General features: G+C 62.1%; 8 protein-coding genes across 9 annotated transcripts; 4 read left to right on the top strand and 4 right to left on the bottom strand.

The window, feature by feature from the left end:
• Nucleotides 1-27: 27 nt before the first annotated feature.
• Nucleotides 28-2,753, top strand: yfkN (Trifunctional nucleotide phosphoesterase protein YfkN; the record flags this gene model as incomplete). Its single annotated transcript, XM_062773461.1, has 11 exons — nt 28-294; nt 329-371; nt 406-426; nt 465-624; nt 673-826; nt 864-956; nt 993-1,081; nt 1,118-1,602; nt 1,640-1,742; nt 1,780-2,017; nt 2,053-2,753. The coding sequence occupies 11 exons, from the start codon at nt 28-30 to the stop codon at nt 2,713-2,715; spliced, it is 2,316 nt and encodes a 771-aa protein (XP_062629445.1). The 3' UTR covers nt 2,716-2,753.
• Nucleotides 2,727-4,502, bottom strand: ugo1 (Mitochondrial fusion and transport protein ugo1). Its single transcript, XM_062773460.1, has 4 exons — nt 4,268-4,502; nt 3,795-4,229; nt 2,931-3,754; nt 2,727-2,878 (listed from the first exon to the last, which is right to left on the bottom strand). Exons 1-4 carry the CDS (start codon nt 4,311-4,313, stop codon nt 2,774-2,776), a joined length of 1,410 nt encoding a protein of 469 aa, XP_062629444.1. The 5' UTR covers nt 4,314-4,502; the 3' UTR covers nt 2,727-2,773.
• Nucleotides 4,503-4,710: 208 nt separating this feature from the next.
• On the top strand, nt 4,711-7,409 carry GEM1 (Mitochondrial Rho GTPase 1; the record flags this gene model as incomplete). Its single annotated transcript, XM_062773459.1, has 8 exons — nt 4,711-4,981; nt 5,061-5,119; nt 5,169-5,250; nt 5,312-5,454; nt 5,538-5,639; nt 5,678-5,797; nt 5,850-5,951; nt 5,988-7,409. Exons 1-8 carry the CDS (start codon nt 4,939-4,941, stop codon nt 7,407-7,409), a joined length of 2,073 nt encoding a protein of 690 aa, XP_062629443.1. The 5' UTR covers nt 4,711-4,938.
• doa10_1 (ERAD-associated E3 ubiquitin-protein ligase doa10) lies at nt 7,144-12,533 on the bottom strand. 2 transcript variants are annotated; one of them, XM_062773457.1, is made up of 9 exons: nt 12,401-12,533; nt 12,237-12,333; nt 12,125-12,198; nt 11,889-12,072; nt 11,633-11,851; nt 9,658-11,584; nt 9,307-9,621; nt 7,963-9,268; nt 7,144-7,926 (listed from the first exon to the last, which is right to left on the bottom strand). In XM_062773457.1, the coding sequence occupies exons 1-9, from the start codon at nt 12,450-12,452 to the stop codon at nt 7,664-7,666; spliced, it is 4,437 nt and encodes a 1,478-aa protein (XP_062629442.1). In that variant the 5' UTR covers nt 12,453-12,533; the 3' UTR covers nt 7,144-7,663. The 2 variants fall into 2 exon arrangements, with proteins under 2 accessions (XP_062629442.1, XP_062629441.1); XM_062773458.1 differs by having other exon boundaries at nt 9,658-11,851.
• Nucleotides 12,534-13,659: 1,126 nt separating this feature from the next.
• CNB00190 (putative 1-aminocyclopropane-1-carboxylate deaminase) lies at nt 13,660-14,939 on the top strand (the record flags this gene model as incomplete). Its single annotated transcript, XM_062773456.1, has 6 exons — nt 13,660-13,713; nt 13,767-13,892; nt 13,942-14,082; nt 14,126-14,289; nt 14,346-14,719; nt 14,773-14,939. The coding sequence occupies 6 exons, from the start codon at nt 13,660-13,662 to the stop codon at nt 14,937-14,939; spliced, it is 1,026 nt and encodes a 341-aa protein (XP_062629440.1).
• Nucleotides 14,940-15,464: 525 nt separating this feature from the next.
• On the bottom strand, nt 15,465-19,018 carry priB_11 (Protein priB). The gene is made up of 9 exons (XM_062773455.1): nt 18,352-19,018; nt 18,120-18,238; nt 17,472-18,050; nt 17,364-17,422; nt 17,271-17,312; nt 17,004-17,224; nt 16,845-16,954; nt 16,502-16,803; nt 15,465-16,451 (listed from the first exon to the last, which is right to left on the bottom strand). Exons 1-9 carry the CDS (start codon nt 18,499-18,501, stop codon nt 15,613-15,615), a joined length of 2,421 nt encoding a protein of 806 aa, XP_062629439.1. The 5' UTR covers nt 18,502-19,018; the 3' UTR covers nt 15,465-15,612.
• A 2,207-nt stretch (nt 19,019-21,225) lies between these two features.
• On the top strand, nt 21,226-23,200 carry DAO1_3 (D-amino-acid oxidase). Its single transcript, XM_062773454.1, has 6 exons — nt 21,226-21,328; nt 21,373-21,485; nt 21,651-21,833; nt 21,994-22,366; nt 22,411-22,783; nt 22,843-23,200. Exons 1-6 carry the CDS (start codon nt 21,295-21,297, stop codon nt 22,928-22,930), a joined length of 1,164 nt encoding a protein of 387 aa, XP_062629438.1. The 5' UTR covers nt 21,226-21,294; the 3' UTR covers nt 22,931-23,200.
• Nucleotides 23,201-23,343: 143 nt separating this feature from the next.
• On the bottom strand, nt 23,344-25,299 carry SPCC417.10_10 (putative transporter; the record flags this gene model as incomplete). Its single annotated transcript, XM_062773453.1, has 7 exons — nt 25,034-25,299; nt 24,923-24,984; nt 24,209-24,876; nt 24,051-24,091; nt 23,873-24,013; nt 23,761-23,821; nt 23,344-23,723 (listed from the first exon to the last, which is right to left on the bottom strand). Exons 1-7 carry the CDS (start codon nt 25,211-25,213, stop codon nt 23,344-23,346), a joined length of 1,533 nt encoding a protein of 510 aa, XP_062629437.1. The 5' UTR covers nt 25,214-25,299.
• Nucleotides 25,300-25,440: the final 141 nt, after the last annotated feature.

Below are 25,440 nucleotides of genomic sequence, written 5' to 3'. Positions count from 1 at the left end.
CCTTTGACTTTTACCCCTCCCCCAACAATGTCAGTCAACATCCCCCTGCTGGCATTCAACGACGTATACCGCGTGCGACAGCGGTACGTGCCGCAGCCCGGCGCGCCAGAGAGCACGGTACCCGCGCCGCCCGACGCCGACATCAGCGTCGGGCAGTTCACCGAGCTCGTCTACGCGCTGCGCGACGAGTGGGCGACCAAGCCGCTCTCAGACGACAAGGAGGGCTTGATACTCTTCGCCGGCGACGTGTTCTCGCCCAGCGTCGACAGCAGCGTCACGCGCGGCAGCCACATGGTGCGTCGTGCAAGTGAGGCGGGGCTGACGTCAGGTGCCGGTGCTCAATGGGCTCAAGCTCGACGCGGCGTGTGTTGGTGAGTTTGGCGAGCGGGGCGTAGCTGACGACAGGCAACCATGACTTTGATTTCGGTGAGCTGCGACGCTCTCGAAGATGAGCTCACGCCCAGGATACCCCCACATGACCAAGCTCGTCTCGGCCACCTCCTTCCCCTGGCTGCTTTCCAACGTCGTCGACACGGACACGGGCAAGACGCCCGTGCCACTGCACAGGTACTTTGTCACCGAGAAGTGTGGCGTCCGGATCGGCATCATTGGCATTGTGGAAGAGTACGTCGTGCCTCACAGAAGCCCACATAGTGCCGCTAACATCAACAGAGACTGGATCGCGACCATCCCTTCGTGGCCAGAACACTTCAAGTACCAGCCGATGAAGGACGTGGCGATCGAGCTGTCCAAGGAGCTCCGTGACCCCAATGGCGAGCACCGTGTTGAGGCCATCATTGCGCTCACCCACTGCCGCCTGCCGAATGTGAGTGGCTTGCTACCCGAGCTCGCGCTGACCCCAGGACATCTGGCTCTCCAACGAGCTCGGCGCTGTTGCAGGCAAGAACGTTGAGAACGAGCACGGCGTCGACTTGATCATTGGAGGGCACGACCATGTGAGCTGATCTCAGCCCTCTTTAGCTCACGCCCAGGTGTACTACATCGGCAAGGGTGCCACCTCGTGGGAGGGATACGCCGGCGACCGTGAAGCGTCCGGCACGCAGGACGACCACGGATCACGGTAAGCTGAAACGATGGTCCTGCAGCTCACCCCCAGCATCATCAAATCGGGCACCGACTTCCGCGACCTCTCATCTGCGGTCCTCGACTTGTCTGCGCCCAACCCCAACGCCATTCGTCGCCGCACGCTCGTCAACCTGACAGGCAAGCACCACTACGTTGTCCCCTCGTCGCCGACCAACGTCGAGATGGAGCGGCTCATCGATTCGCTACTGGCTTCGGTACAGCAAACGCTCGGCAAGCCTGTATGCTTCAGTCTCTCGCCGTTCGACGCGCGCTCAGAGATTGTCCGGACCCGCGAGTCATCGCTGGGTAACTGGGTTGCCGACGTCCTTTTGCATGCCTATGACGAGAGCTTGGTGGAAGGAACCCCGGTCGAGTTTGACAAGGAGGGCAGGACTGGCTCTCCGGACCACGACAAGCAGAAGCCGTGCGGTGCCGATGCGGTTATCATCTGTGGTGGAACGCTCCGTGGTGATTCGCAGTATGGGCCTGGAAAGATCACACTTGGTGACATCTTAGGTGAGTTATGAGCTTTAGAGCAACGCCAACTCCTCAGAAATATTCCCTTTCGACGACCCCGTGGTTTGCCTTGAGATCGACGGCAAGGGTATCTGGGACACGCTGGAGAGCGCGCTGAGCAAGTGGCCCGCCCAGGAGGGGTGAGTATAGCCTCGATGACCGTCAGCTCACACCCAGCCGCTTTCCCGTCGTGTCCGGCCTGGCGGTTGACTGGGACCACACCAAGCCACCCGGCAAGCGAATCAACAGCATCCATCTCAGGAGACATTCGCACAAGCACGAGGACTATGAGAACCCAGAGGACTTCATCGACTTCGAGTCGACGCTACACGGCACTGCTATCGAGGTCAAGCGGCCCGGGCTAAAGCTCGGCGCCGAGGTTAAGAACGAGGCGGGTGGGCGCATCTTCTACGTCGTGAGTACAAACCTACAACGCGCAGCTCACCCCAGATCACCCGCAAGTACATGTCCGATGGCTTTGACGGCTTCGAGGCCCTCAAGAACCGCAAGTTTGTCATTGATGACGAGGTTGGTCAAAGTATGAGCAACATTATTAGATCGTTCCTGCTCGGCTCCGCATACATCTTCCGACACAAACAATTGGCCGACGCTCGGCACAGGTACCTATCTGAGAAGACTCTGCGCGTGTTGAAGCGTGCACGGGCTCGGCACCAGGCTTCCCCGCGAGCCTCGTTTGCGGGCTCCCCTATCAAGTCGTTCCCCGGTTTCAACGAGGACAATGGGCTTCTCGGCTCGCCGGGCTCGAGTCCTGGCACGGTCGATCTCAACATGAGTGTGTCGAGCGTGTCTACCTTGTCGACGACTGGCTGGGCGACTCTGCGCCGCCACGTCATCGACCACGATTGGCTGTCCATCAGCGAGGCGTTCCACATTGCGAGGCACGAGCACATGAGCTCAGTTGACCGCTGTGAGGGTGACGAACTGCGTCGCAAGAAACACGGCGAGGCCGAGACGCCTCGCGCGGCCATCGCCCCGCTCGATAAACGTCAAAAGGACGAGCTGCGTAGCATGGAAGACGACGTCGCGATCGTGTGCCCGCTTGTCGATGGGCGCCTGCACGACGTCTCGGCAACGGCAGCAACACAGCAATGAACCACATAGCATTGTAGATTAGACGGGTGTGCTCCCAACATGCATATACTCATACAGTTTAAATCTCCTGCCATCCCGAGTCGTGCCTGCCACCGCCGCCGAGACCGGCAGTGACGAGCTGAAGGGCAAAGACGGTGACGTGCGAGCTGACGGCCATGCCAAACTGGAAGAGTCAGTGTTGGGTTGACGACCCCTCGCTTGAAACCCAGACTCACCCCACGGTACAGCTGGCAGATGCCCGAGAACATGCCTCCCTCGTCCTTCTCCGTCATCCTGCGCTTCCTGGGCGCGGCCGTCTCCTCGGTGATGATGCGCCAGATGGCCTCGACCACACCGACATAGTCACGGTCACGGAGACGCACGACCGAGCGCGTCTTCTTGCCGCCCGGCGCGCGGCTCTGGAGCTGGAGACGTTTGCGGACCGTTTCGACCGGCAGGATGACGAGCAGCGAGGCAATGTTGAGCGCGACATCGGCGAGCGAGTACGTCAGCGGGGAGATGTCGGGCGAGATGCCAAACTGGCGCTCGAGCACGAGCGGGATCGACAGGCTCAACAGCGGCTTGAGGACCACTTCGAGCAGCGTGGGAATGAGGACGTTGGGGGCGAGGTACAGGCCCGTGAAGCCGCCCTCGTCGCGGATCGCACGGCGCAGGAGCGTGACGCTGCTCGGCGTGCTGGGCAGGCTGCCCGGGCTGACGATCAGGCGCGTCTTGACGAGCTCGAGCGGCGAGAGCAGGAACTGCGTGAGTGCGTGCGACGTGACCTGCAGCACGAGGGGCACGCCGGGGTGCGGCAGCGCCGTGAGAGGAAAGTCGAGGGGCAGCGGCGCGCCAGACGACGGCACGGCCGAGAAGACGAGCGAGTGGATCCGCGGCTGGAGCACGGTCGACAGCACGCCGTGCAGCGTCGCGACCACCTGGCCCTTCCACAGCGCGGGCAGGCCCTCGGACGCCGTGGCGCGCACGCGGCGGATCATGCCCCAGACCCCGTTACCGCGCGAGATGTCTGGGTCGTCTTTCAGGAGCCAGGTCGGCGAGGCTGGGGTGTGAGCTCGTTGTCATGCGTGATGCTAGCTCACTGTCCTCGAGGTAGCCTGACGCGTCGGCCGACTTGGGCGGCGGAGGGGGCACAAAGTTGCCGGTGGGCGCGACGAGCCGGTCAGAAAAGTAGACGTCTGCCTCGTCAGGGTTGTTGAGCGTGTCGTCCTCGGCTCCCCAGTCGCGGCTCGCCTCGCGCTCGTGCTCTGCGCTCACTTCGGCCGGCGCGTACTTTTTTCTCGGGCGGTACTCGACCTGGAGGAGCGTTTTTCCGACCTCGAAGGGCATGCCGAGGGCCGTGATGAAGAACTGGCTCCCGAAGAGCTGCACCGGGCCCGGGAGGCCGAGGTCGGCGAGGTCGTCGTCCTCGGGGGTGAACGGCGTCGGGTTGTGCGCGGGCGGCGAATGCTGCGCCTGCGCCGTGGCTGGCGGCGACACGGTCGGAGGGAGGAAGACCCATTCTTCCGCTGGCGGCGCTGAGGTCAGTGGTGAGCTCACAGAGTTTCGTACTCACTGTACAGCCCGCGGACCGAGGTCGGCCGGGACGAACCCGAGCTCATGGTGTGGAAAATGAGATGGCCTGGGGAATGAGGGACGGTGGCGCGGCGTCGGCGGCGGGGGCGGGGGCGGCGGTTGCGGTCGGCGACGGAGTGCAAAGGTCGCTGGTACGCGCGGTAGTGTGCAGGCTGTAAACGAGGGTGAGAGTAGGTGTATGTGCTAGTTGCAAAAGAGACGGACGCCAGGTCAGCGTTACGGCCGGTGTTGTTGTGTGTGTCGCCGCCGAAGTTCAAGTTAAGTGGTCCCGCCCCCGCGCGCCTGGCTGGGTCGTCGCCGCCCCGCCCAGGCGCCGCCTCGCCGCGTCGCTCGTCGGCACCAATCGCGCGTGTCGCACTCGTGTCTCCTTTGCTGGTACTAAGTACTGCTTTTGATCCATACAACAACCACACAACTGCGACACCCGCCGCGACTCGCACCTTTGACTTATACAACGAACGACAACGAACGACGATAGATAACGACTTGGAAAGCGACACAGCTTGCACTACATACTCTTAACCCCCACTCCCGGTGCATAAACACGCTCCCTCACGCCCGCGCCCCGCCCACCTCGGCATCGGAACAGCCCATCGAACCACCCTCACCCGCACCGCTGCGCGATCCGACGGACGGGCCCGACACCTCACCATGCCTCGTCGTGATCTTGTGCGCATAGTGCTCGTCGGCGACGGTGAGTGCAGCGCACGCGAGCAAACGAGCGAGCGAGCGAAAAGGGGCACAGAGTGCATGCTGACACGGGGTCCGTGCAGACGGTGTGGGCAAGAGCTCGATCATCACGTCGCTCATCAAAGAGTCGTTTGTCACCAATGTAGGTCGAGCAAGCCGACGACATGCAGTCCCCAGCTCACCACGTCCAGGTCCAGCACGTCGTCCCAGAAGTCACCATCCCACCAGAGGTCACCCCAGAAAATGTCACCACGTCGATCGTAGACACGTCCTGTACGTTGGCTCGCCCTAGCGCCTGAGGAAAGCAGCAAAAACACTAACGCGTACCATACAGCCGACCCCCGCTCCCGAGCACACCTTCTCTCCCAGCTCGGCCGCGCCCATGTCATCTGCCTTGTCTACTCGATCTCGGAGCCATCAAGCTTTGACCGGGTGGCAGAATACTGGCTCCCGCTCTTCCGCAAGGAGGGCATAAATGTGAGTGTTGTTTGCGCAAGGCGAGGCGAGCTTTCCGGCCCGCGGGTCGGGCTTCCGAGGCACAACTAACCACCACCACCCAGGTCCCTGTTATTCTTGTCGGCAACAAGATTGACCTCCGCGGCGGCGAGGTCACCAACCAGGCGCTCGAGGAGGAGGTGGCGCCCCTCATGCGCGAGTTCAAGGTGGGCTACAGCGTAATCCCGAAGCTGACCCGAAACAGGAGGTCGAAACCGTCGTCGAGTGCTCCGCGCTCCTTCCACTCAACGTCTCCGAGGTCTTCTACTTTGCCCAAAAGGCCGTCCTGCACCCTACAGCGCCATTGTACGACTCGCGAGAGCATGTGAGTGCGGTGCGGATAATCTAACTGCCTGAACATCGGCTCACGTTGCCAGATCCTCAAGCCAAAATGTCTCGACGCCTTGAAGCGCATCTTCAAGATCAGCGACGTGGACAAGGATGGCCTGTTGAACGCGGTCGAGTTGAATCAGTTCCAGGTGAGTGTCGTCATGCAGGGCTTCGCTGATGTGTAGCAAAAATGTTTCTCCACGCCGTTGCAGACACAAGAGCTGGAAGGCATCCTTGACCTTGTCCGGGCCTACGACCCCACGGCCGTGCAGCCCGTCCCACCGTTCAGCACCCCCAACACGCCACTGCAAGACAGCGAGGGCTGGCCTGGTGCGTCGGCCGGGCCGTCCCGCATCGTATCGCCCGCGGGCGAGGGCCTTTCAGAGCTCGGCTTCCTCTACCTCCACACAATCTTCATCCAGCAGGGACGGATGGAGACTACGTGGACAGTGTTGCGACAGTTTGGCTACGGCGAGTCACTTGACCTGCGCGAAGACTTCCTGTCCCCCCGCTTCGACGTGCCATACGACTGCAGTGTCGAGCTGAGCCCTCTCGGCAACCAGTTCCTCACCGACATTTTCGAGGCGTACGACAAGGACAACGACGGCGCCCTGTCACAGAGCGAGCTCGACGATCTCTTCACCACATCACCCGGCAACCCATGGCGCGCCCAGGGCTTCCCGGATACCACCATCACCGACGACCAGGGCCGGGTCACGCTGCAGGGCTGGCTGGCGCAATGGTCGATGACGACACTGCTCGACCCAAAATTGACCCTCAACTACATGGCCTACCTCGGCTTCTCTTCATCACCTGCATCAGACCTCCCGACCGTCGCCGCCGTCAAGGTTACGCGACCGCGCAAGGCCGACCGGCGGGCACGCAAGGTCACGCGCAACGTGTTCCTGTGCTACGTCCTCGGCGCGACCGGCTCGGGCAAGACATCACTACTCCGTTCGTTTGTTAACAAGGGGTTCCGCGGCGGCGAAGATGGCGCTGGCGGCTACGAACCCACGACAAAGGTTCTCTCCGTCGTCAACAGTGTCGAGATCGACGGCGCAGAAAAGTTCCTGGTGCTACAGGAGTTTGGATCAAAGTACGAGTCGGAAATGCTCCGTAACAGCAAGCGCCTCGACCTCGCCGACGTCTTGATCTACGTGCACGACTCGAGTGACACCAACTCGTTCTCTTACATCTCCAACCTTCGCCAGCAGTACTCGCTCGACCACATTCCCTCCATCTTCGTTGCAACCAAGTCGGACCTCGACCTCGCCCAGCAGCGGCACGAGGTCCAGCCAGACGTCTACTGCCGTCGTCTCGGCCTGCCCGCCCCACTGGCCGTCTCGTCACAGTCGGGCCCGCTACCCAACCTCTGGGCGGCAATCACCCGCGTCGCGCTCAACCCAACAACCTACATCCCCCGCGGACCGTCGTCGGCGCTGTCACCAGCACAGAGGGTGAAGACCTTGGCGGCCTACACGCTTGGCACGGGATCGATTGTCGCCCTCGCCGCTGTCTGGCTGCGGTACCAGGGCTACACGCTCCGCGGGACCTGGGGCTGGATCGCGCGGACAACGGGACTGTTTGCGACGAGCTCGTCCAAGTGAGGTGCCAAAAAAGACTTGAACAAAGGCACCGTGATCGCTGCCCGTAGACATAGCATTGATTCCATGCACTAATACCAACGTCTGTCTGGGGAAGGGGTGAAAAGGGGCAGAGGCTCAGCCGTCTACTCTGTGCGCGCTCCAGCTGTACTGGCACACGGCACTACAAGGGCTGGCGCTACAATGATGGGATGTATGTATGAAACACATGGGCGGGGTATACAATGCAGGGTTATATGAAAAGTCGTGTATGGAGCTCAGAGAACGGCCATGGGCACATCCTCAGCCATAGGCACGTCCTCCCACTCGCCTTCCACGATGACATCGTGGTCAGGCGCAACGATAGTCGCGACGTTGTCCTTTGGGTCATCGGCGCTGGGCTCGTAGTTTTCTACGCGCTCCTCGACCACATACTCGGCGTCTATCATCCACTGGCGCACACGGTCCCCAGTCTTGGCGACCGCACGGCGTGATGTGAAGAGAACAAAGCCGGCCGACGTCAAAGGGTACATCATGCGGACTGAGGTCAGCGAACGGGACAGTAACTTGTGCTCACAAGGCCAGCCGTTGCGCACAACGGACGAGACAAGGCCAAGTGTAGCCAGGAAGGCGTGGAGAGCCAGGAACAGAGCCCATGGGGCCACGATGGGGATGATGAGCGTGCCGACGAGGGGGAGGATAAAGTCGTTCAGCTCCCTGAAGCGTTGGGTAAGGGGCCTCTTGAAGGCTTCACGGAAACGCTGACCGCGGGGCAGGCCCCCCTCGATTCCAGCGATTGGGTGCTCGTTTACCATGCCCACCGCGCCGACATAGACCGAAATGAATGCCGTGCCCATAGCCCAGGCGTCCCAGAAGTGGAGGACTGGTGTGACGTCGCGTGAGAAGCCGTAGCGCACTGGGAGCGCGATGAAGAGCTCAAAGTTGATGCCGACTAGAAGCGGCACGACGAGGTAGAGTAAGATCACCGAGTAGGCGTTCTTCAGGGCGCTGAAAACACCACGCTTGAATCGGGTTGATGCCTTGGAGCGGCGTAGGCGCCTCGCCCTGCTCCACTGGATGATTCGCTTCTTTGTGGTCTGGCCGAGCGAGTAGGATCCCCAGCAAATGTAGCCGCCAAACAGCCAGCTGTACCCGTCGAATACTGATCTGTCAAACAGCATTCGGGTTGCGAGACGGCCGACAGCCAAGGGAACAAAGACCAAGGAGCCGACGACAAGGCTCGACGTCAAGAGAGCGAGGAACAGCAGGGCATACACGCGCGTTCGCCAATAGTCTGGCAGTTGGATGACCGTGTAGTCTCGCCTGGGGTCTCGTCCTGCGTTTCTAGCAGCACGGTCCTGTTTGAGGAGGCGAACCCTGTCGGCAACCGTCCTCGGGGCACCAGTGTGGTCAAGCGCAATGAGCATGCCTTCACGGCGGCGGTCGGTGATTGGCAGGAGCTCAACGCGGTCGCTTGCGGGGACACGCGCTGGGGTCGCACGATTGTCATAAGGGCCGAATACAGCCTGGCAAAAGGCATCGGTCACAAGCCAGAATAACTGAACCTCCTTGCTTTCGGGCTTCTGCTGCGGTTGCGTGCCAAAGATGAGCGACGAGAGGTTGAGCGCGCGAACAGTAAACGTCCACCAGTATGCCAAGCCCTTCTTGAGTCTGTGGAAGATGCGAAGGCTGTCCCAGGATGGCGGGAGGATGAGGTGTAGGAAGAGCAAGTCGAAAGGCACCGAGGATAGAGGTCGCTGCTCAAGCCTTAGCGGGAGGAAGCTCTTGAAGAGGCCGATATGCTTGAGGGTCGCTAGAGCCAGAGGAACGGCGCCACAGACTGCGAATACCACGATGGCATACATGGCTGCAGAGACGGCAAGCTGGCAGGTTAGACGTGACCTCAGATCGTTTGACCTACCCTTGGGATTTGAGCAAGCGCCGGGCGCTCCATGATGTCCTTGACTGGGGAGTGCGAAGGGTCCGAGGGATCACGGATGAAGTAGAGGGCTCCATGACGGCAAACAGTCCTCATGTGGGCGAGGAAGGTCGCAAACGAGAACATGAAGAGTGTACCCGTAAGCCAGGCGACGAACAGAGTTCCGAATGGTCTTCCAGAGAGCTGTGTGACCTGGTCTTGCAGCGTCCAACCGAAGACAGGAAGCAGGCAGAGGTCGATGATAATGCCGACGAAGAGGGGGAACACGACAATCTCCAACGTCATGAAGAAGACGACCTGGGAGTTAGCAAGTGACAACGGTGCTACACCCACCTTGAAGAAGATCTGGACGTTTCGGGCCCGCTCAACGAATAAGTCGGAGAGTTCAAACAGCTTGGCGGCGTCCGCGAGCGCAATGACAATGATCGTAAAGGTGATCGAGACGTACCCGACTGCGAGGCACCAGATCTGGTCGTTTGCGTCTGGTGACGCTGCCACAGAAATGGCAAACAGGTGCCACGCCTTGTACAGCTTGTAGGAATAGTGACCAATGACTTCAAAGCCAGAGAGGAAGGTATTGGCCGCCGTACCCACGCCAGGTGGGAGATCAGTCGTAAGATCCGACGTCAGCAGTCTGTCGCTCGCGGCCGAGAGCTGAAGGAGCGTGGAGGTGATGTTGGGGGCCGTCGCGTTGAACTCGAGAGCGGGGAGGTTGAGCCGTGTTGTGAGCCAAGTCAACGCCGGCTTGATCAACAGCCGAGGGAGAGCGAAGACTTCTCTGAGAATCAAGACGCCCAAGTCGACGGTGAGGCCGAAGAGCAGGCCCGTGGTGCGAATAAGCATCAAAGACAGGTCGCCACCACTTCGGACAAAGTCGGTGGACAGGACGAGCTTGCCGACGACGATGGGGAGACCGATGAGGAGAGTGAGCGTGCAGGCCATTGCGATGCTGACAAAGACGTGGTTGTGCAGCAGGCCAGTAAGCGGGCCAATGAAGCCGATGACTTCAAAGATGCCGTCCCAGTCCTCGGCGTCGAGGGGCCTGTCATCGTCGTCCTCCGGCGCCACCTCCATGCCCATGCCGTCGAGGGGGTCGAGGGGGTCGGCACCACGCTGTGGCCCCATGACGGCCTCGACGACAGCGTTCGCTTCGTCATCTTCCTCCTGCTCGGCGTCAACATCAGCGACATCACCGTCACCCTCGGCATCGCCCTCGGCGTCGGCATCCGTGTCCTGGTCCTCGAGGTCGGTGTCCACGCGTATCAACTCGGCACGGAGTGGCGCAATTGGGGTCGCAAAGGCGTCCTCGTGTCGGTTGACCGGGGGCGTGTCATCAAGGAGAAGACCTGGGTCGCCATTCTCCTCGGTGCCAACGTCCATAGGTGGCGAGTCTCCAGGGCCGTAGGGCAAGCCCTGAGATCCAAACTGTCGTTCGCCTTGACGCTCGACGTGCAGTTCGCCGTTGAATGGCCCGGGGTCCGAAGCGCGCCGCAGGTCTGGTGAGATATCTGGTGCACCACTCGTGCTGGGGATGGTGTCCAATGCCTGAAGGATCCCAGCTTCTGGCGGCGAGTAAAAGTGGCCCCTAGGACTTTCGTCGCCTGCGAGATATGACCCGCTGCGGCTCCTCTCGTCGTCGGCAGCTGTCCTACGCGACGCCCAAGACGGAGGAGCCTGGACTGGGCTTGGTGATGCCGAGAGAGCGTCACTGGGCACATCTGCTGCGGCGCGGGAGGGCCCAGCCTCTGCATTGTCCTCCCATAGGAGGAACGCCCTAGACGAGGACTCTTCCCCACCGAGGAGCTCGGGCGCAGCGTAGGCGACGTGCGATGGGGATGGGCGTGCCCTCGGGATCGTGTCACCGCCAAAGTAGTGTTCACCTTCCTCGGGGTCGTACTCGGCCCTCGTGACCTCCAAGTCGTCGTCGTCGTGCTCGGGAGGCTCTGCGATAGGCACGTCGACGTCCTGCTCAGGAGCTTCCTCAACGATCGGCTGGCGGTCCTCATCGGCGTCCGGCTGGGCGGCGGCGGGGTCCGGCAGAGCGTGGAAGCCATCCGGAAGAGTGTGATACCCGAGCCGGGGGAGCGCCTGGCCGTTGCGGAAGACCCAATCCTCCTGGCGGATCGCTTCCTCGATATGAGGTGGGGGCCTGGCATGCCAGTCAATCTGGCCTATCCACTCGCGAAGCAGGATTAAGCCGATCAGACCCGCTGCGATGCAAATGGCAATGATCTGCCCGCGGAAGACAAAGGCGACGAGACTAGCAGTGTTAGCAAATGTGCCCCGGGGCGCTTCCTCATCGGCCCACTTTTTGGCGTCGTGTGACATGCGCTCCGTCAGCGTCGGAAGGATGTGGTTGAGGGTGCCATTCTGAGCAATGACGGCGAGGACGCGCTCGCGTCCAGTAATGTTGGGGTTGTTGTTGAGGACCTCTGCCGTGAGGTTGGCCGCGGCGTAGGTCGCGTTGAGGTCGGCCCAGCTATCTGTTATCGCGTTTCTCGCGCCGTACGCGAGCGCAGGGAAGGTGCTGGGGTTTCAGCTTTGCACGGGACCTTGCAGCTCACATGTAGTCTGCGCCCACTAAGATGAGGCGCAAGCTGCTCATCGTGACACACGGCAGGATGACGAGCCAGCTGAGAATGGCGATCCAGGCGCGGAACACGCGCCATGCCGTGCGGCCGGCGACGAGCAGCGACTGACGAGCATAGACGGCGACGGGGATGGCCGAGGGTAGGGAAGAGGGGTATACTGGGGGCATCGTCAGTGGGCTGCGCTGTGTGATGGTCGCGGCGGTCCTCACCTTTTGTGAATGTGTAGTGGTGGCCACAGATCTCACAGTAGCGCTTACGGCTGTGCGAGAGCCACTCTTGCAGGCTGGGACGTGTCAGCGTGATAACATGCGAGGCACTCACCAGTCCGAGTGCACGTAGCGCACCGAGCCCGAGCACTTGCACGGGTAGATGAGTGGCTTTGTGTCCTCTGCTTCGGTGCGGCAGACGCGGCACAGGTCTGGGCGGTGGTGCGTGAGCGGCGAGCTTGCTTTGTTACTCGGGGAAGACGAGCTGGTCGTACTCACCGCCCTCTTCGTCGAGGTTCCATGCGGAGGCAGCTGCCGTATAGTCGGCCATGGTGAGACTAGGCCATGAGCCGGCGTGAATAAAAGTGTAAACAGGGCAAGTTGAGTGGAGTTGTCAACAAGTCGAGGTTGCTCGGCGGCGGCGGCGGCGACAGCACCAATCAGTCATGGCGGCAACCACTGCGACGAGTGGTCGTAGCGCGCGTCCATGACTGCGGGAGGTGGGGCGGGGCACGGGCAAGGAGCCGGGGAGGTTTACATAATCTCACGTGAACCCCACGCGAGTATGATTCCGCCCATCGTCAAAACTGCAAAACTCATGCGGAGGTGGGTCCGCTCACAAAGGGGCGAGCTATCTGACAGACCCTTGTGAGTCGTAACCTGCTGCGCAGCGGGCAACTCGCAAGCCAAAGTGGTACGAGTTGTCTCTATCACGCAGTAGGAATCCCAGACGAGGCGATAGGAGCCTCATGGGTGTTAATACGCCGAGGGCTCGCCCGTTGCAGTGGGCCGACAGCGCCAGCGTCCCGTGTCGTTCTCGTCCTCGAACCGCCGGACGGCTCGACCCACTGAGACTGGCACGGTCCACGCGTACTTGTATGCAGCGTGCGCATCCCACGCCGAGGCAGCGGGACAAGAGCTCTCGGCATCTTGGCGGTGCTCGGCGACCTGGGGTCCATAGAAGGGAGGCGCCACGGCGACTGAGCCAAGACCGGGCGGGTCGTCTACCTACGCACGCGCCGGTGAGGTCACGGGGCACAACACGCTCTGCAGCTACTATCGCGATACGAGCTCCAGCTGGCCGCTTGGCCGCTTGGCCGCCCTCGGCCGGTCCGTGCGCGCGCCGAAGCCGAGCGTTCGGCGCCGCTCGGCCCAGGCACTGAGGGGGCCGAGCGAGCGGCGGGCCGGCGTCGGTCGTTGGCCCACCGCACGGGCAGCGGCGCAGCCTACGTGCGAGCGTGCCGCGGCGGCGCTGCTCCTCAATACGACCCAGGGGCGAGGCAGAGTGCCTGGGCTGCTGCGCCGCTGCGTTGTCGGGCGGACTGCTCGTCCTCCCTGAACGAAGGGCCGAGGTCGGCTACTTGGCACCTGCCAGGACGCCGAGATGTTGCCGAGTGGGTTGCTGTCGCCGTGGTGGGTGATTGATTCGGAGCATGATGTGATGGCTGGGGTAAGAGTGGGTCCTTGGGGTGCTGGGGAGAGAGAGATATAAGCGAGTCGGGCGAGGGCTGACTGCTGGTATCATCACACCTGCTATCATGTCATCCACGTACAAGACCAAGCTTGCGTCCATCCCGCGCGAGCAGTTCCTCGTAAGCCATACCTGCTGCCGCTGACCTCCTGGCCCCGCTCACCCACACCGCAGTTTGGCCCGTCGCCAATCCAGCACCTGCCCAACCTGCAGCAACACCTCGGGGGCAAGGTCAACATCTATGCCAAGCGGGACGACTGTAACAGCGGGCTGGCGTACGGGGGCAACAAGGTGCGGAAGGTGAGCTGGCCGCGGTGATGCACTTGTGCCGCTCTCACCCCCACGCCAGCTCGAGTACCTCGTAGCCGACGCCAAGGCCCAAGGCGCCGACACGCTCGTGTCCGTTGGCGGCGTGCAGAGCAACCACACGCGCGCCGTGACGGCCGTCGCGACGGCGAGCGGGATGAAGGCCGTGACGGTACAGGAGAAGGTACGTGCGCCAACCCCTGCCCCGCTCACCCCCGTCCACCCAGTGGGTGCCCATCGACCCGCCGCTGTACGACAAGACGGGCAACATCCTCCTCTCGCGCATCATGGGCGGGGACGTGCGGCTTAATGCCGAGGGGTTCGATATCGGGCACAAGGCGGCCACGGAGGCGGCGTTCAACGAGGTCAAGGCGAAGGGCGGGAAGCCATAGTGCGTGTTTCATTCGTCTTCCTCCTCCTCTTCGTCTCCCCTAACGCCTCGCCCAGCTACATCCCCGCCGGGGCGTCAGACCACCCGCTCGGCGGGCTGGGTTTCACGAACTTTGTCGTCGAGCTCGCGGCGCAAGAGGCCGCGCTGGGCATCTTCTTCGACACGCTCATAGTGTGCAGCGTGACGGGCTCGAGCCATGCCGGGCTCGTCGTCGGCGCCGTGGCCGAGGGCAAGGGGCGCAAGGTGATCGGCATCGACGCGAGTGCCAAGCCCGACGCTACACGCGAGCAAGTTACCCGTATCGCGCGGGCTACGGCGCAGCTGCTCGACCCGGCGCTGCACATCCCCGACGAGGCGGTCGTGCTCGACGAGCGCTTCCACGCGGGCGTGTATGGCGTGCCCGATGCGCAGACGATCGCGGCGATCGAGAGTGAGTCGAGCTGGGGAGGAAAGCGGGAGGCATACAGCTCACCCACGCCCCAGCTGCCGCGCGCACAGACGCAATGATCACCGACCCCGTGTACGAGGGCAAGTCGATGGCGGGCCTCATCCGCCTCGTGGAGGAAGGCGCCATCGCGCCGGGCGCCAACGTCCTCTATGTGCATCTTGGCGGGCAGCCCGCGCTGAATGCGTACAGCAGCTACTTTTGATGCGGCGGGCGGGCGGGCGGTGGCGGACGCCTGGACGGACGGCGACGAGAGGGGAGAGCCAATGGCGTTGGTGTTGGCGTCGCGAGCGCCACGCCCACGCCCGCTGCCCAATGAATGCGCGAACACGGAATGCCACGACGTAGTCTTGTTGTTGTGTGCCACAGAATCAGAATCAAATATGAAATGAAATCGATGGATGCCGTGTTGATTAGAACGGTGTACGCTGTATGCTTGACCACGCAAACCGCTTTGCTGCCGCGGCATGCCAAGGCTCGCGGCAGCCAAGTAAGTCGCGTAGCCCTTGCCTTGTCCGTCCAAGCGAGCCAACACGCTCGGGTGAATGCGCAGCGCAGTGCGCAGCACATGAGATTCTTGGCAAGGTTTGGCGCGCCACCCGTCAGCCGACAGGACAGGTCGGTGCTGCATAGAGAAGAACCCGGCACCCAGCACCCAGCACCCAGCACCCCTTCTTGGGCTCGCCCCCGCCTACACACCGCGCTCGCTCCGCTCCCCTCCTTCCACATTCCCGCATAGACAAGAGTGGCATCCCTCGCCCCTCTACAACTGACAACATCTAACGTGATAGGCGCCGAGGCCACCTGTAAAACCAAAAACTGGACCAAAAGCGCCGAAGCGTGTACAACCATGTCAAAAAAATTAAAGATATACCACCTTAGGCGTGCCCAGCGTGGATACCGGCCCCGGCAGATCCGACTGCCACCCCGCCGTTCGCATACGGCGGCGCCGGCTGCGATCCAGTCGCACCCAGCGCCCCAGCAGCGTCAGCACCGGGCAGTGGCGCAAATAGGCTCTCGTCCACCCCATTCCACGGTAACTCGACGCCCACCCAAGGCCAGTCTTTCAAAAAGTCGAGCTCGCCTCCGTGCTGGCCGGCGCTCGAGGCCGCGCCCGTGCGCTGGCTCCACTGCGGGTCGCGCGGGTACGGGACGCCGTGGGGAGCCGGGCCAGTGCCGTTCATTCTTTCGCTGCCGGGGAGCGAAGAAACGTCGCTCGCCGAGTACTGGCCGTCGTGACCACGACGGTGCGAGCGGACCAAGCGGCGCAAGTATTTTGCGTGGAGAGCGGCGCTCGAGTTTGGGTATGCCGACGCGCTGTCGAGGGTGCTGGCGACGTTGAGAATGAGGTCCCGTGTGTAGTCGATTTCTGCAGCCTCGAAATCATACAGCTCAGGCGAACGGCACAAACTCCAAAGGAAGGTGGCGGCGTAAAGCGAAAAGTGCAGGAGCGTGTCGGACGCAAACGTGAGCTGCTCCTTGTCGAGATCGTCGAAACGGAGAAGCACCGACGACGCAGCATCGAGGCAGTGGTGGAAAGCGCGGATAGAGCGCAACTGCACCGCCGTGCTGCCGTAGCCCGTGGCCGGGGATGACGGGGGAATGCGCTCAGCAGGAGGAATCTGAAGTGTCTGATTCAGAATCATCAAATTGAGGTTCAGGCCAAGCGAGTTGTACCAAACTCTCGGCTTGTGAACATAGGCAGGAGAGCCGCCGGCTGGTGTTGTCAGAAACAAACATTTTACGGCACATTCCACTCCCACTCACCATCAATAATCTCGCGGATCCACGCCTCAGAGGTCGCCGCCCACTCGGCGTTCATAGATTTTGTGAGGACGGAAAGGCTCAGGGCGCTGGGTGTGTTTCCCTCGGTGAGCAACTCGCGGTAGTGGAGATAGCGGCGTCTCAAGTCGGCGCTGAACGCCACAAATGTGTCCATGAGGATACGATCAGGCGCAGCGTGTTTGAGCCAAAACGTGCACGTGCTGACCAACGGGTCGGTCGGTGGGATGAGCATCGGCTGGTTGAACTGCATGTGGAAGATGGAGTTTGTTGAGAAGAGCGAGAGCCTGGGGTGTCAGCTTGGTAATTCGGTACACCAGAAGCTTACCATAGCCTCTGGCGCTGCCTAGTTTCGCGTTTCTCGATGCTGTTCATGCGAGCAAACTCTCCTGGTGGGGGCACACGTCCCAGGTTGAGCTCCTTGGCCAGGATGACGGCCTAGAGTCGTCAGCACGACGCACAAAGACAGCATGTCGTCACGACTTACGCGATTAAAGAAGAACGCGGCCTTCTCGTCATCAGGCTCCTTCCACAAACTCAGAGCCAGCACGGCCTGAACCACCTCAATCGTGCTGACAGCCTCTGCAAACGCCCATGTCAAGTGGTCGCGAGCGAGCACAACAATGTCGTGGTGCACATTATTAGCCGTGGTCGGTGACTGCGGGTGGCCAGTGATGGTAGACGACAAATATCTCGATGTGATGCACACTGGAATCATCAGCACGGCACGTGTGCCTCGGTCGTGAGAACTCACATATGACGGTATACAGGAAGGGCGCCTCCTGCCTTACGACGTCTGCATCGCGTTAGAGAGACCCAGGCACTTTCACCCTCGACGACAACGTACCATGGGTGTGCACAACGGGGTCAATGATGGGCATGGCGGCATTGAAATGCTTGACGAATCTGAAAGCGGTGTTAAAATGAGGGGACCCAGACTCGGTGTTACACGTACGCGGCAAACAGTACCCGTGCCTCCTCGAGAGAAATGTAGCCGCTGGACACTGGGTCGCCTGCATGATGCCCATTTGCGATATGAGCATGCTGGTGGTGCGCTGCAGCGTGGTGGTCGTCGTGATCGCGCTCGGCGCCAAGGCCTCCGGCAACGCCATCCCTCGTTGCCTCCGCCCTGTCATCATCCGAGTAGGCCTCCTCGTCGTCTGCCTCGTCCCAGGGTTCGGCATGCACCATGCTGCGCAGGCTCATGGACGCCTGCACTGTGGGCTGGCTCACCGTGTCGCGCTCGCGGTCACGGTTGCTGCCACGATCCCGATCGCGATCACGACCGCTATCGGGCTCGGTTGGCATGTGATCGAGGCCGACAAAGGGGAAGCGGCGAAAGAGGGCCTGCTCTGACGAGTTGTTTGACGAGTTTCGCGGATGGTCCCAGAAGCCCGCTGGTGGTGGTGTTGGTAGGCTCCTTCCAGCTGACGAGGCCGTAGGGACTGGTGGTCGAGCATAAGGCTGTGGAGAGGCATCAACGTGCGCATGCTTGGGTGAAGGGGTGTACTGGGCGTCGACGTCGTTCGGCAACCTGGCGCCCCAAATGTCAGTACCCGATTGATGCCAGGGGCCCAAAAGTGGCCAACTTCTTTCTACCCACGGGTTCTTGCGCTTTCTACCACGATTGTGCTTCTTGAACACGCATTCTAGAGACATGCGAGAGCATCGCTGACATGGCCTGACATGGTCGGGGTCATCGGCGGCGGGGTGACATCGGATCTGGCGTGGGTGTCAGCGCCGCCCCCCGCCCGGTTGTCTAGGTTTCTCTCCCCGCTCCTTCGGCCAGTTGTTGCTGTGCGAGCCGTATCGCCGCCCTCTGCAACCCAACATACCTTGTGCCTCCTGCACTCGTTGCAGGCCTGCGATCCGCGTTCCACAGCTCGTAGCTTTGGCTTTGATTCTTGGTTTGGACTTGTCGAGCTGGAGAGGTTGCCAGCGCTGGGGGAGACTGGGCCGGAGTGGCTGCGATGGTCTTGGTCCATGTGCGCAAGCAACTCGGTATCGCGGTGGGCTGTGTTGGGTTGACGACGTAATGGTAAAGGGTGCGGTGTAGTTTGTGGTTGTTACCAGACGAAAGTTGAGGAAGCAACGAGGGAAGAAGGTGGAGAGAAGATGCTTTGATATTGGCCGTCGTCGTCGTTTTGCGTTGGAAGCGGCACAGAGAGGAGTGAGTGACAGAGAGAGATGGGTGGGCTGGAAAGAGAGCGATTGACCGTAGTTGGTGGGGGGTGGTGGGTGGGATTTGTGGTGGGCTGGCTGGCCGATGGCGAGGGTGAGGGGACGAGGGGGAGGGCACCAGACGAGAGGGGAGCCCGACCTTGGGTGTGAGATTCCAAAGAAAGATCCGGTTGGCGGAAACGGGGCTACGGCTTTGTTAAACGTTGCAAGACAGTGACGGACGGGCGGGATGGGATGGAGACGGAGAGAGAGAGTGCAGGCGCAGCTGGTGACTATCGATTGGGGCAAGTGGCCTAGTTAGTTTGGAATGTGGGGGATGGGCAACAAGTCGTCTAACAAAGTCGAGACTTGTTGGACTGGACTGTGGACGTTGAGGCAATCAAAAGTCTGTCTGTTCGCAGTAATCGACTCCACGGCCAGAGCAAGCATTTCACTTTGCATTTCCCAGCACATCTACAGTCCTGCATGCCGGCTGCTGCTGCTGCTGCCTGCACGGTGGCAATGGGCGCGCGGCACCCCCCACCCACCCACAGCTAATCATTTGGCCCGCGGCGACCAAACGAATTAGGTAGAGGGAGAGCCAAGGCACCCAACCGCGGGCACTTCGGCCCAAATACCCGATGGTAATCAACAAAACGTATTACAAACGGCAAACATTTATGCTTTGCTGCTGCTGCTTTCTGCTTTTGAAACGCTTCGTTTATGCCCTTCCCAACGACCCCGGAGGGAGCCCTCGACCCTCACCCTGCCCTCTTCTGGCTTGCCTCGCTCACTTGCCCCCCAATCTCTCCCTGCTTGGCGACCCTGGATACCTCGGCGCCCGGCACATATCCACACTGACCAAGCCCAGCCAGGACGCGGCCAGGATGGCCAGGACACGACGACGGCTCGCGTTCCGTCCGCCCAACCAGCATCAACAGAGCGATATCTCTTGCAGTGCGGCGAAGCGCAGCAGCGACCAGCGTTTTGGAATGCGCGGCGTCATGCCCGATCAGAGCAGGCAGGTCACCGTGACTGCCGCCCGTCGCCGTCTAACCCTACGTGTTTGCTGCTTCCGCGCGCAGCAGCGTCGGCCTCTAGGCCTCTTCTACTCGGGCACTTCATTCCGCGCTTGCTCAGTTGTCCGCTTTCGTGCATGACGACCAACTCCGTGACGGGCCCCCAATGACTGACTCGCGGCAGACAGACGACGACGCAGATCAACCCAAATGCAGGGATGTGCAACCCTGACCCATTCGAACTGCCAGCCAGGTATCATGACACCGAACCGACCTGTGCCGACATCTTGGGTGTTTCTCCTGCATTTGTATTTGGTGCGCTCTATTTCCAGGCGGCCAGGATCAAACTGACCCGGGGTAGGCAGGCGGCAACAGGCGACTGACTGACTGCTTGCCTGCCTGGCTGCCTGCCTGGAACTCAGGAAAAAAGGCGCCGGCTGTCGCCACAGTCGGGGCTCGGAGGGGTCGGGCTTCGGACGTCGGGAGGGTAGGCCCTGCAGTGAGTGACTCGTCACTGACACGGGTTGGCTGCTGCTGGTCGTTGGCACCAACTCCCCTCCCCAACGCAACGCACGCATCGCTACATGCGAGATCCCCTCTGAACAGTGGGTTTACCGCACCTGTCCCAAGCCTGCCGCGGTTCCCTCATTGGGGATATACGACCCAAGGTGACAAGGGGAAATCACCAAATGGCCGCGCCGTGCCGTGTTTGTGGTGCGTGCGTGCGTGTGCGTGCGGCTCGAAGCTGGTGCTGATGGCTGCAGCTCTGCTGCGCTGCTGCGCTTGGCGTGAAGGCTTTGGTAGATTCCTTGACCATAGGATGCCGCGGTCTCTGGTGGTGCGCGCGCGTGCGCAGAGGCCAAATCAGATCTGATGTTCGTCGTCTCGCTCCTCGGGTCCTGAAAGAACGGTCATTTCCCTTCAAGCCAAAGGTCCGTGGAGTGGAATCACATCGCTCAGCCACACCCACCACCACCGCCGCCGCCTCCGCCGCCGAGGGAGGCGCCGCCCCAACAGCCATGGCAGCCGCGGGTGTGCATGGGCAGGAGCACAGCCCAGAGCGAGACAGCCGAGTGCGGTGATTCGCGCCGGCGTGTGTGTCGCGTAGCCCGCCGCCGCCCACCGGTACCCATCGGTCTCCGTGTCTTGTTCCGGCTCGGGGGTCCCGGCCCTGTTAGCCGAGAGGCCGCTTCTGAGTGGTTGTCTGGGTGCAACCAGGCAGGCAGGCAGACCCCGAGTCAGCATGTACAGCAGCACGGCGAGTCAGACGTGTCCGAGCCGCATAAGCCAAGCCAAACCCTGATATCTCCAACGTATCACAGCGCGTTGCTGGCCCACCTCTTGCTGGGGCCACGGACCCCCATCCCCCAATCATCTCGACGCGCAGCCACCCTCCAACCAATCTCACCACGTCTCTCATCTTGCTCAGCTTTCACCACACGACCGACCGACCGACCTAGGCGAACGGCGCTTCGTCCCACGCCGTCCCCCCCGTCCCCCCAACCCCCGACCCCCTAACCCCGCCGTCTTCTCCTTGCTTCCCTTGGCTCTTCGCTTTGCTCGGCAACACAGGAGCAACAACAACCAAGCATCAACAACATGGGCTTCGACGCACTTGTGCTTGGTGCCGGAGGTGTGTGTGAGGCGTCCCACGCGGCCCACTGAGACACCACGCAGTCTATGGCTTGTCAATTGCGACCGAGCTCATCAACCGCGGCTTGAAGGTTGCCATTGTCGCGCGCGACCTTCCAGAGGACCTGACAAGCACCGGCTTTGCAAGCCCCTGGGCCGTGAGTCAGTCCGCGTGGTCGTCGTCGGCGACCCCGCATGGTGCCGCGCGCCGCTCGCAGCGAGCTCGGCCACAGCCCGACCGAGATCGGCAGCGCAGCACCCTCGCACTCGCCGGCCAGTCGGCCGGAACCCGCAAACCCGCATGCATCAACTGACCGAGACAGGGATGCAACTGGCAGTCGTTTGAGGAAGCCGGCACTCCAGAGGCCGAGTGGGACGCCATCACGTTCAAGAAGCTGTCGGTCGTGGCTCGCGACCACCCAGACCTGTGCAAGCTCATCCCGTTCGTCGTCGTGTCAGACGACCCCAATGAGCCGCTGCCATGGTTCAGCTCGCTTGTGCCCAACGTGAGTGGGAGTGGGGCGGGCGTGCATGCAGTCCGTTTCGTCGGACTGGCGCGCTTAGTGGCAGAAGTGGGTCGGCGATCCTCTCTCTGGTCACCGATGGCGCGCTTAGCACCGGCATTCAACTGACCTGACCTGACCTGCTGCTCACACTATACCACAGTGCAGGAAGGTTGACGCGACGCCCGACGCGCCGCTGCCCGGAGGCTTCCCGACGAGCATACACTTTGACTCGTACATCCTGCACGCGCCAAACTACCTGCAGCACCTCGCCAAGGGGCTGCGGGACCGCGGTGTGCCAATTATCCGCCGGCGGCTGGCGTCCCTCGATGAGGCGTACGACTTGCCCGAGACTGGCTCGGTCGACCTCATCGTCAACGCCCTGGCCCTCGGCAACCGCTCCCTGATTGGCGTCGAGGACGACAAGATGTACCCTGCTGGCGGACAGACTGTGCTCGTCAAGGCGCCGCTGGTCAACACCTGCGTCATGTCAGTAGACAAGGTGTTTGACCCTGCGCCTGGCAAGTCGGGTCCAGGTGGGTCCCGCTGACTTTCGCCTCGCGTCGCTGACCACGCGCAGCACCGATCTCTGAAATGGCGTACATTATTCCTCGGCCAGGACCCGAGGGCACCGTCATCCTGGGCGGCACGTACAACCGGGACAACCACAGCGTGCTGCCCGACCTTGGCACCGCCGAGCGTATCCTCAAGGACTGCTATGCCCTCGAGCCTCTGCTAGCAGGCCCGAACGGCAAGTCGTGGCGCGACATTGAAATTGTGTCGCACAACGTCGGGCTGCGGCCGGCGCGCCAGGGCGGCGTGCGGCTCGAGGTCGAGCAGCGCGAGGTCGGCGGCCCTGCGGTCGGCACCTACTCGCACCTGTCGCCGCGGTCGCGCGCGCCGAGGAGACGAAAGGTCGCCGTGGTGCACGCGTACGGGCCCGGCGGAAAGGGGTGAGTTGAGCCTGCGGTCTGAGCACGAGTGGGTCGTAATTAACCCACACCCCACTCAGATATCAAAGCTCGATCGGGCTGGCCGAGAAGGCCGCCGACCTGGTCATCGGGCAGCTGGCACGCGTGCCCCAGGCATCCAAGCTGTAGCGTGTGCGGGTGCGAACAGACACAGCAGAGGCCAACCAACAAGAAGTACAAATCTAGATGCATGAGGTGTGCATGGAGGTTGTCGGCGGTCGTGGCACGCTTGGGGGCTAATCTCGGCCACAGCGTGTTCGAGAACGCGCCACCCGTGCTCCCAGCCGCCCGCGCGTGCGGTGATTGCGCACAACATGCCCCCGGAATCGCCGGAGTGGGCGGGTGCAGCGCGGGTCGTGCGGGCGTGCGTGCATAGCTGCCGGGTATCGACGAATGCGGTAGATCCAGGCGAGGTCGTCCATGGGCGGCATCGGGACTCTTCGCAACGTCGCAGGGCTGACTCGCGCGCTCGAGCCCGTGCCACCAGTACACACGCACTCACACCCAAGTAGTAGCATACAACAGTCTCCCCATCTACGTCCCTACAAAGCATACCTGAACCCGAGGTTCTCGACGTCGGTACGATCGCTAAAGTCGCCTTCGGCGGGATCATATGCCATCCCCATGGCCGCTTGGAGGCGGTCGCGGCGCGCATTCTCGCGTACATAGTAGCACCGGAGCGCAAAGCTCATGGGCACCGCGGCCGAGAAGCACACGATACACGTCAGCATGCCGGTGCGGTAGGGCGGGCTCTCGGTCGACTTGAACAGGTGCGGCCCGATGATGTTGCCCACGGCGTACGACACGAATATCATGGCCCCGACGACCACCTTCTTCGTGTAGCCTGCGATGTTGGCGCCGGGCGCGCCGAAGATGATGCCGTACGCCGCGACGTACGCGCCCATGATGTAGTAGCCGAAGACTGGGGTGAGCAGGGCAGGGGGGGACGGGGTACTCACGCAGCGCGCCCTGGCTTAGGCGGCGGTACTGGAGCACCGTGCCGAGGATACTAGGCAGCATCTGCGTGCGGGTCAGCGCAAGACGGAGGCGCCGCCGCGTCTCCCAACCCACATAAGCCATCATGACGTAGCACCGCGCGTTGGGTACCTTGCGGGCAATGTACGCGCCCGACAGGGGAAAGATGATCTGCATGACGGCCTGTGGGAGGCCGTACAGGATCGTCTTGAACGCGCTGTAGCCGTACGATTGGAGCTGGGGTCAGCGGGTGGGTTTGGGCAGGGGAGCTTACGATTAAGTGTAGGAAGACGGCGACGCCGCCGTTTGGGATGGCTGGGGTGTGAGTGTGGCTCTAAGGTCGTCTGAGAGCCGCGGTAGGTGGGGACACGCCTTCGCTGCCACGATGGCCGCGCCCCGTCCCACTCGCTACGCTCGTGCTCGCCGACTCACTGATACACAGCGTGATGACAAAATACGCCCAGCCCTGGGGATCCCGCCAAGGCAACAACGCCTCCGCCACCTGGCCCCACTTCCAATGGCGATCATGCAGCGAGCTCTTGTTCCCGCGGACGCGCTCGAGCGCGACATGCCGCTCATGCGGCGTCAACCTGCTCCACTTCTCCGGCGACTCGGGGCACAGCAGCAGGAACACGCCCGCAAACACGATCGTGATCATGCCGTTCAACAAGAAAATCCACGCCCAGTTCGGCAGGCCGCGCACATGCACATGGCCCATGCCGTAGGATATCAGCGCGCCAGTGAAGGACCCGAGGCCGTTACAGCAGTACCATAGCCCGACACGCAGGGGCTGCTCGTCGCGCCGGTAGAAGCGGGCGAAGAGCAGGACGAACCCGGGGGTCACGAGCGCCTCGGACGCGCCGAGCAGCGTGCGGATGGCCGCCATCCCGCCAAACGAGCGCGGGGCAGCCATGCACATCAGCAAGATGCCCCACACGAGCACGAGCACGCCCATAACCTTCGATATTGGCAGGCGCTGGAGCAGCCACGAGCCGGGGAACTCGAAGAACAAGTATCCGAAGAAGTAGACGCTCCCGAGCCACTCGTACTGCTTGGGCGTGAGGTGCAGGTCCTTGCGGAAGGTGAAGACGGCGGCGTAGCTGGGATGTGAGCGCGTGCGCCAGCACGCGCGGGGTTGCAACCCACCTCATGGCCGAGCGGTCAATATACTGCAGGGTGTACGCGCCCATCGTGAGCGGGATGAGCACCTGGGCGGGTTAGTTGGACTGATGAGGTGGAGACAACAGCAGCACCCACCAGGTCGAGCTTGTGGAGTACCCTCGCATTGTCCTCTGGCGAGATGGCGGCGGGGGGTACATGTGCAGCCTTGGGCCCCGCGGTGTCGGCATCAGCGCCGGCGCGCAGCTCGTGCTCGTCGGTCCGTGTCGACCCGAGTGAGGGGTGCGGGGAGAGGGAGAGCGAGTTGGTCGTCGCCATGATAAGTGTGTGGGGTGGTGCGGGTTAACGGCTGTTCCTTGGTTCGCCGTCACCTTGCCTCAGTATCGCTCGAGGACGTCTCCCTGCGCTGCTTGAGTCTACGTTGGGTGTTGTCGACTTTGCGAGGCAGCCAAGAGACTGACAGACGCCGGTTGCGCCATTGTGAGGAGGCTGGCTGGCTGGCTGGCTGAGGCTGCTGGAGAGAATGGTTTTCCCGGCACGTGACG

Source organism: Vanrija pseudolonga, chromosome 5 (assembly GCF_020906515.1).
Source record: "Vanrija pseudolonga chromosome 5, complete sequence".
In the NCBI taxonomy this organism is placed as follows: domain Eukaryota; kingdom Fungi; phylum Basidiomycota; class Tremellomycetes; order Trichosporonales; family Trichosporonaceae; genus Vanrija; species Vanrija pseudolonga.
The sequence above is the reverse complement of the archived record's forward strand: the minus strand, read 5'-3'. Positions and strand labels throughout refer to the sequence as shown.